At 50.9% G+C, this 8,333-nt stretch overlaps 1 protein-coding gene and 1 long non-coding RNA gene across 2 annotated transcripts in view; one reads left to right on the forward strand and one right to left on the reverse strand.

The window, feature by feature from the left end:
• ADAMTS5 (ADAM metallopeptidase with thrombospondin type 1 motif 5) overlaps nt 1–5,510 on the reverse strand; it is a 44,806-nt gene extending 39,296 nt beyond the window's left edge. The window contains exon 1 of the mRNA XM_075516992.1: nt 4,542–5,510. Within this exon, the coding sequence (XP_075373107.1) occupies nt 4,542–5,510 (969 nt within the window). The remainder of the gene's footprint in view (nt 1–4,541) is intronic.
• On the forward strand, nt 5,428–7,844 carry LOC142416891 (uncharacterized). The gene is made up of 3 exons (XR_012777844.1): nt 5,428–5,547; nt 5,776–6,223; nt 7,270–7,844. It is a non-coding gene; the product is annotated as an uncharacterized LOC142416891 (long non-coding RNA).
• Nucleotides 7,845–8,333: the final 489 nt, after the last annotated feature.

The following is an 8,333-nucleotide window of genomic DNA, read 5'->3' on the forward strand; positions in this document are numbered from 1 at the left end:
CAGGCATGATGGCACTATCACAGATGATGCAAACAAGCACTTATGAAAGTATTTTTTCTTGCTCTTGTTGCCTGTATCTACTGTGAGAAATATCTCTTTTAATTTTCACATGATTCAGAATTGGGGGGAAAGGAAAGGAAGAGAACTGGATTTTGTCCAAATGCATTCTATAGTTCACTTGAAATTTAACTAAGGGTTAGTAATGAAATAGATTGGATGAATTCTAGAGGATAATTGCCGAGCAGGCTAGACCTCGGAAAAGAACAGTCTGAGTTCAAGTGCAGTTTGCAAGCCATGTCTAGTATGTTTTTCTACTGTGACAAATAATCTGGCAAGTATTTCGTTGCACCCCTAAAAACCTGAAGACTGAAGATAACCTGTTTCCAGCTTCTGAGAACTGTTCACAATAAAAAAGCCTGAAACGGACTAAATTCTAAATTTGCTGTTGACTTCACTGCCATTGAGAACAAAGCAAGCTAATCTCCAGGGGAAGAGGGCTTTACAAGCTCTTCTTCCCATCACACAGCTGCTTCTCTACCGCCGCACAAGGCGGAGGACTCACCTGGCCACCAGATGATCAACTCCTTGCATCACCATATTCCACGGAGGATGCTCTGAGGATGCATGCAGCCCAAAAATTTACAGCTGCTGTCAAGGTCTCAACCACAAAGTAGTCGAACAGCAGGGGACCCATGTATTCTCTAAGGCTGTTAAGGCCAAACCGCCTTAATGAGAGCTCTCACAGCACTGATTAGAAAATTATCACCTTTTGATACTGACAAGTCTGACCCCTGTCAGGCTTGATACTGGCCATCGTGGGTCGAAACGAGAGATTGAGACCACTGGGAAAATATACGTCTCCTTATTAGATTTTGGGAATTTAAATAATCACTGTGGAACCCAACTACCTTTCTGCAATATTTAGTGATAGATCATTTCTGTGCCCATTGAGGGTTTTTACAATCTCCTACACAGGTGATAATAATGACCAGACACATTGCTGCAGTTTTCCTTGCGGTTACAGAGTAAACAGAATCACTGCAGCTAATGGACAGTTACATGGTTCTTGCCACCACTGATAAGCAATATAGAGCCTTAAAATAGTTTTAACACAAGTTGTCTGTGAACTGAACCCATGTTCATTATTTATTTACTATTTACTATGCTCTGCAGCATGATTGCTTTAAAGCCCTTATCAAATTAAACACAGATTATGATGAAAAGTGAGTGAATGTTTTAATCCAGAATCAGTAAATCTTCTAAAAATCTTTCTGCATGAGAAGTACTTCCTAGTATGAATGATGACGATAGGGCAAGGAAGCTGGTGAAGGGTCTGGAGCAGAAGTCTTGTGAGGAGCGGCTGAGGGAGCTGGGGTTGTTCAGCCTGGAGAAAAGGAGGCTGAGGGGAGACGTTATCGCTCTCTTCAACTACCTGAAAGGAGGCTGTAGCGAGGTGGGGGTCGGTCTCTTCTCCCAGGTAACAAGTGATAGAACGAGAGGAAATGGCCTCAAGTTGCGCCAGAGGAGGTTTAGACTGGATATTAGGAAATTTTACTTCACTGAAAGGGTTGTCAAGCACTGGAAGAGGCTGCCCAGGGAAGTGGTTGAGTCACCATCCCTGGAGGTATTTAAAAGACGTTTGGATGAGGTGCTTAGGGACATGGCTTAGTGGTGGATTTGGCTGTGCTAGGTTAACAGTTGGACTTGATGATCTTAAAGGTCTTTTCCAACCTAAACGATTCTATGATTCTGTGATTCCATGATTCTATGATACTAATTTGAACTGCCAGTACTAATTTTATAATAAGGGAGAGCTGCCAGCACACTCTTAGTCTATTAATGATTATTAATTTATCTTTAAACAAGTAATGACAACAGAAGAGGAGGAAGTGATGGTCCTGAATTCTGACGGGATTCTTCCTTTATAAGGAACTTGCGTAAAGCTACTATCTTTTCAGAGAGCCTCTTTTGGTGTCAAAAATAACATCCAAGTAAATGTCACTCCAGAACGAAGATAATTATTATATTAGAGACTTGTATGGCAACAGGCATGCATAATTTAGATTCTCACTACACATAAACAGTTACATACAGCTAGGGACATGCGTTCGGCTGACAAATGATTTGCAAATATTATTCTGTTGACGCAGAGACACAAAGTTCAAGGTGGCCTCAGTTAGTAAACAAAGACGGAAAATGTACCTCACACATTTACCCCATGTCTAAAAAACAAGCCATTGAGAAGACGACATCTGGATGTTCAAAAATTAGCATGACGGTATTCAGAGCCCATCAAAACATGCAGCCATGGCTTGGCGTCTAGTAGCTAAGCAACGTACTTCATACATTCAAAACATAGTTGTAAAAGTTGGATTCTCCTGCCAGTTGCTGCCACTCTCATTGAAAAGCTAAACTGGAAAAAATCTCTCTTTAGTTCAAAGTGGGGCTGTTTTCTCCAGGAAACATCTCTACTGCTTTTTCATCCTTTAACCCTTTTTGCGTTTACATTCCACAAGGAGCAAACAGATTCATGTTGACATTGCAAGTGTAAGCATATAAAAATCATGTGGACTCACACATACTCCCTGCAAAGAACATCATGAACACATGCAGCAAGAAACTACAGTCTTGTTCTTATTGAGTCAAATACTGAAATGTGATGCCAAACAATGTGCGTGTGCACAGAGCAAATCATTAAAGCAGATTAAGTTATACTGAATTGCACTGAGGGGCTAATGCCATAGTTAAACGTGTTAAAATGTAAACCAAGAAAACGGAAGCCTGTGCTTTTTTTCTTGCAAAGCTTTTTCATCCCTAAGTAACAGCTCAAGCAATATTTGCATCTTAAGAGTGGAAAGAGACCACGGGAACTGTGACATTTTGTTTAGTTTAGGTACTACCTACATCCAAAAGAGGTAACTCTACACATGGAAGGTGCATTGCTCAGGAGTCTTTAAAAGTGGATTACTGATTAGCAGCACACTCTTATGCTGGCATGAGGGCATCCATGCAAAGAATTACAGATAAGCATCTGTAAAGCAAGTGCACTTTAAATTCACATCCTATCTCAATCCAAATTAACTTAATAATTGATGTTAAGATTCACAGTCTGCCACCAGAAGAGTTTCTGAATTGTAATAAATCCCAGAGAAATAAATGGGAATACTGGCAGAGAAAAACACTCTTTAGTGAAAAGTGATGGATTCTGGCTCAGGCTTAATTAATAAGCCATTAGAAAGGATGTTTACAGAAAAAAGCAAAAGCGTTCTGACCCAGCCTAGGTAGCCTGCTTCCATGCAGATTATAATGATAAAAAAATGAAAGCTTGCAAATTGGACCGATGGGCTTTAAACTGCTAAAAAAGGCTCCTGCTGTACAAGTGATGCCTGACTGACACAGAACCTAATGTTTCAACTATTTACAGCTATAAAAGCAAGCCAGGCGCTTTTTTTCCCCCCTTCTGGAGCAACTCCTTCCACAAACCATCCAAAGCATCCTTTTTGGCAGGCTCCGATGATGTAGAAAAGCAGGAGAACTCAAACGAATGGAAAGTCATGCAGTTATTTTTTTCGTACTTGGGGAAGGGAAAAAAAGAAAACACCAAACCCAAACCACTGAAGGGATATTCTTACAGAAGAACTTCATTGCATAAACTCGGCCACATGTCTACTAGAGCAATGTCCCTTAACGACCTCTGGCAATGCAATTAATTAACAACCAGGCAGGGAGCAGGGCACAGCTCTGCATGGGTAAGACCGGCCAGATCCAACCCACAGTTGATCAGGACACCCATTTTTCACTTGGGGAACAAGAAAGAGATTGCATCCCCTTACCATCAGCCCAACTCACTCAACTTCTGCAGCTCTGTTTACCTGCGGTTTGCATTTACGTCCTACCCTTGAACCACAAGCGCTGCCAGCTTCCAGTGCGGCGGAGCTATTCTTGCTGGAAATAGCACCTCAACGCACTCAACAAGGAAGTCGCGCGTCCTTTTAAGGTGTTCTTCACCATTTTTGCTAGCAGGTTTGTTTGGGGACTAATTTAGGCTAGGGAGCACTATCAGCCCTTTGCCTGGACCACCTCCCCAGAGAGAGAGGGGCTGCGTGTGAAACATCTCACTGGGAAAGATGGAACAACGTCATCTCTCAAGCAGAGATAAATTAGGTGGCCTCAGCCGAGTCCCCCAGTCAGGCTCCACCACCTCTTCACCCTGGCAGGAGTCCCAGCACCGCACTGGCACGAACAACCGTGTACCCGCAGTGGGGATGACCTCGCAGGGGAAGGGGCACACACAAGTGCATACACAATTTGTTGGGTTTTCAACCCCTCTTCCATCCCTGGCAGCTGTGTGCGTGGGTGCCGGTCCCCGAGATGCAGTGCAACCCAACGGAACGGCCAAAGGCGTGAGCGGGGAGGCAACCACTGGGCAAAGCAGGGCAACGTGGCTGGAAGGCTGCCAAGGCGGCCTCATCGCAGCCCAGCCACCCCACGACGCATCGTTCGAGGGACACCAAGTCGCTGTCGGTCGGGGTGATGCCTACCTCGCGGGTGAAGAGGATGGCAGCGTCATAGTGCTCGTCGTGGTCGTCGTCGAGGCGGTTGTGCTGGTGCTGCCACTTGCAGAAGTTCTTGAGGGTGGTGGCGGCGTTCCTGTTGACCTCCAGCCCCTTCTCCTTCTCCCCCAGGGCCACCACCTTCACCACGGCCAGCCGGACGTGGTTCTCCAGGCTGGCGTGGGCGTAGAGCCGGGAGGCGATGGAGGCCAAGGTGAGCAGGTAGTGCTGCAGCCCCTTCCCGTACTTGCGCACCATGGAGGCGTCGGCCACCAGCAGCAGCTCCACCTGCCGGGCCCGGGAGACGGAGCGACGCCGCCGCCGCCGCCGGCCGTCCCCCGCCGCCGCCGCCGCCGCCGGGTCGCGGGTCTCGCAGCTGGTGCGGGCCGGCACCGTCTCGAAGCTGAAGCGGTCCCTGCGGAAGAGGTGCGGGGCGCGGGCCGGGCCCTCCCCGTAGATGCGCGGGCCGGCCGCCTCCCCGCCGCGCCGCGCCGGCCTGACGGTGTAGCGAGAGCGGCCCACGGCGAAGAAGCCGTCGAGGCCGCCGCAGAGGTTGAAGACGGCCAGGGAACGCGGGCTGCCGTCCACCGTGCCGCGGTAGTAGCAGCGCGGCGGCCCGCCGGCCCGCGGCGCCCGCGCCCCCACCGCCTCGTCGCGCTCCAGGTCGAGGAGGAAGCGCTGGCCCCCGGCGTAGAGGACGTAGCCCGCCTTGCCGCCCCCCGCGTAGGTCGGGTCGAGGCGCCGCACGACGCCGCTGGCCCCGCGGGGCGGCGGGGGGCGGCGGGGCGGCCCGGGGGGAGGGCCGGGCCGGGGCCGGGGCCGGGGCGGCGGCGGGGCGGCGGCGGTGGCGGTGGCGGCGGGGGGCGGCGGCGCTCCGTCGTCGGCAGGTGCCGGCGGCTGGGCCAGAGCGAGGTGCAGCTCGGCGGCCAGCAGCAGGGAGAGCAGCTTCAGGAGCATGCTTGCCTCGCCGTCAGGAGCGGCCACGGTGGTGGTGGTAATTAATGGGAGTAATAATAAGAGTTGGGGGGGGGGGGTGGAAGGAGCCGGTCGGCGGAGTGCAGCAACGTAGTTAAGGGAAGGAGAGAAGGGGGAAGGAGGGAGGAAAAAAGAAAAAAAAAAAGGAAAAGAAAGTTCTCCCTCCCAAACTCGAGTCAAGTGTGAGTGGGAGAGAAAAAAATGTCAACAAAAGCCGCTCGCGTGTGAACTTTGTGTTTCTCTGCAGGGAAGAGCCGGGAGCACATGGAAGGAGAGAGAGAGGCAAAAAATCCCGAATCGCTGCTGCTGGGGAGGCAAAGGGGGGGAGAGAGAAAAAGGAGGAGAGGAGGCTCGGACCCGGCAAGTAGAGAAGTTTGAGCACTTCCCACTCCTCTTCCACTTCTCTGCTGTAGTCACCGGATCATCACCATCACCAGCAGCAGCAGCAGCAGCAGCAGCAGCAGGGGACAGGTCTGCTGCGACTCGGCACTTTCTCGGGCTCCGGTGGGCTCCCTTTCCTTCTTTTGCCCCCTTTTGTTTTGAAGAGAAGGAGGAGAAGGGGAGAGAAGAAATTCAGGCACCAAAAGCCGCCTCGATCGTCTCCGGTGAGATGGTTAAAAAGAAAAAAAAAAAAAAGAAAAAAAAAAGCCCAAGAAGCGGAAAACGTCCCGGATTTTTGTAAAAGCCCCCTCCCTGTATCTTTTCTGTTGTTGTTGTTGTTATCCCCAGTCTGTCGATGTGAACAAGAGGAGAAGGGAGAGAAATGTGAAGATGAGAGGAGGTGGAACAATGAATTTATAGCGGAATGCCATCCTGCAATGGCAATTTCAACAATTCGTCACTGCAGGCTGCCTCTTAAAGGGAGAGCTTCAAAACCACCACTCCCACACTTCCTTCTCATTTAATCAGACAGAGGGAGAAACTTGAGGGGAGGGGGAAAGGGGGGGGGCTGCGGGGGGAGGAGAAAAGGAGGGAGAGGGAGCGGGAGAGAGGGAGGCAGGAGAGGGGAAGAGAGGGAGGAAGCCGGGGAGGGGAGAGAGACTGGGAGAAAAAAATGTTTGCCTATGAAAAACGCAAGATTTCCCTGGAACCGCTTAAAGCCACAGAGTCACCCGGGGTGGAGATGTCACCGGTGGCCGGGGACGGGGAAGCGGCGCTTACCTCGCGTCCTGCCCGCTTCCCCCTCGCTCCCGCCCGCCGCTGCCGTTCATTTTGCAGTGCTCAGCGGAGGAGGCAGAGGCAGGTTTACGCCTGGCTCTCGGAGGGGAGGGAAGCGGCCGGGGCTTTGCCGGAGCGCCGGGGATGCCGAGCGCCCGGGGGGCGGCCGGCGGGAGCGGGGCGGCTGCGCCCCCGCCCCTGCCCCCCGCCTCCCGGCTCCCTGCCCCTGCACCTTCCTGGGGTCGGCGGCAGCACCGAACTTCCTCCCTTTGTCTGGGCGGCCGCGGCTCGTCTGCACCCAGCCTGTCATTAAGTGCCGGCAAGCTGTCATCTAGTTGGGGCGGACTGTGATTTCCCCCGAGCCCCCGAGGAGGAGAGAGGGCGGGGAAGAGTTAATGCTTGCTTTGACCTTTCGAATGACTTCAGATACTTAGATCATCCCCCCGCTGGCTGACACACACATCCACTCACCCTATCCCCTCGTCTTCCTTCCCCCGCTTCGTGCTCCGACAGGGACACCACAAAGGGCAGATGTCCGCCTTTACTTTTTCATCCGCCCTTTGCACCCTAACGCTGCCCGCAGAGCGAGAGGAGGCCGGCAAACAGCTCACTCTCTGCCGAGATCAAGGGCTGGAAGGCAGCCTGGGCTCCGGGAAGGCGAGAGGAGCGGGACCCCGCAGGGGTCCGACTCTGCCGGCTTCCCTCCTGCTGAGGTACGCGACCCAGCATCACCCGGTGCCTCGTCTTGCCCCGAGTCACACACGGACGCGTGGGAAACAAAGGTGCTTCCTTTATTGTCTCGTGTTTCCTCTGCACCTCCCACGACGGGTGCCAGGAACAGGTGCTCTCTAGCTGCGGGACTCCAAAGGGGATGCAGCTCTCCAGTCCCGTCCTAGCCCGCAAACAGCGTCTCACACCCCATCTGCAAGGGAATGATGTGCACGTCTGTAATGCTTCGCCGGATCGGGACCGTGGTGGTGGGCTGCACAGAGAATGGCAGACCAGCACCTGCCTCTGCAGCTTCCGGAGGCTGCTTAGAGGGTCTAACGCTTCTGTAAAGAACAGGTTAACTAATCCAACAAACGTTTCAGAAATTAATATTCCCATGTAAATGATTACATTAACATAACCCTGAGGTTATGCTTATGAAATATTTAACGCACCGAAGTTTTGCAGGTGTTCTTTTTTCTTTTTCCATTTTTCCGGAAATGGTGATACCTGCGAACAAAAGTTCATTTCTCAACCTCCTGGTATTTCTTTTTCTACGTTTCAGTATTTTATCATCACCAACAATTCTTGACTGGAATCAGTAAGTTCCAAAATTAAGAGTTATCTATCAGGGAGGTCACATGACATTTTGGGGGCATTGGTCCAGGACTGTTCAACATTTTAAAATTTAAACATTTTCTCAGTTACTTTAAACTAGTTATGAAGTTAAGACAGTTGAAAAAGATTTAAAGGGAGGGAGAGGGAAGAAGGCACATTTTGAATAAAAAAAGAACCTGTAATTTGTCTCCCACTTTTTCTTGGATGGCTCTTACTTTTCATTTGAGCCTAGTGGATATCTGTTCAGCACCAACAATATTTTTATTGACTTCACTGGGACCTGATCAAGCCCTGGATTTGCAAATATGTCTGGGTCCAAAC

The sequence above is a fragment of the Mycteria americana genome, chromosome 1 (genome assembly GCF_035582795.1).
Source record: "Mycteria americana isolate JAX WOST 10 ecotype Jacksonville Zoo and Gardens chromosome 1, USCA_MyAme_1.0, whole genome shotgun sequence".
NCBI lineage: Eukaryota > Metazoa > Chordata > Aves > Ciconiiformes > Ciconiidae > Mycteria > Mycteria americana.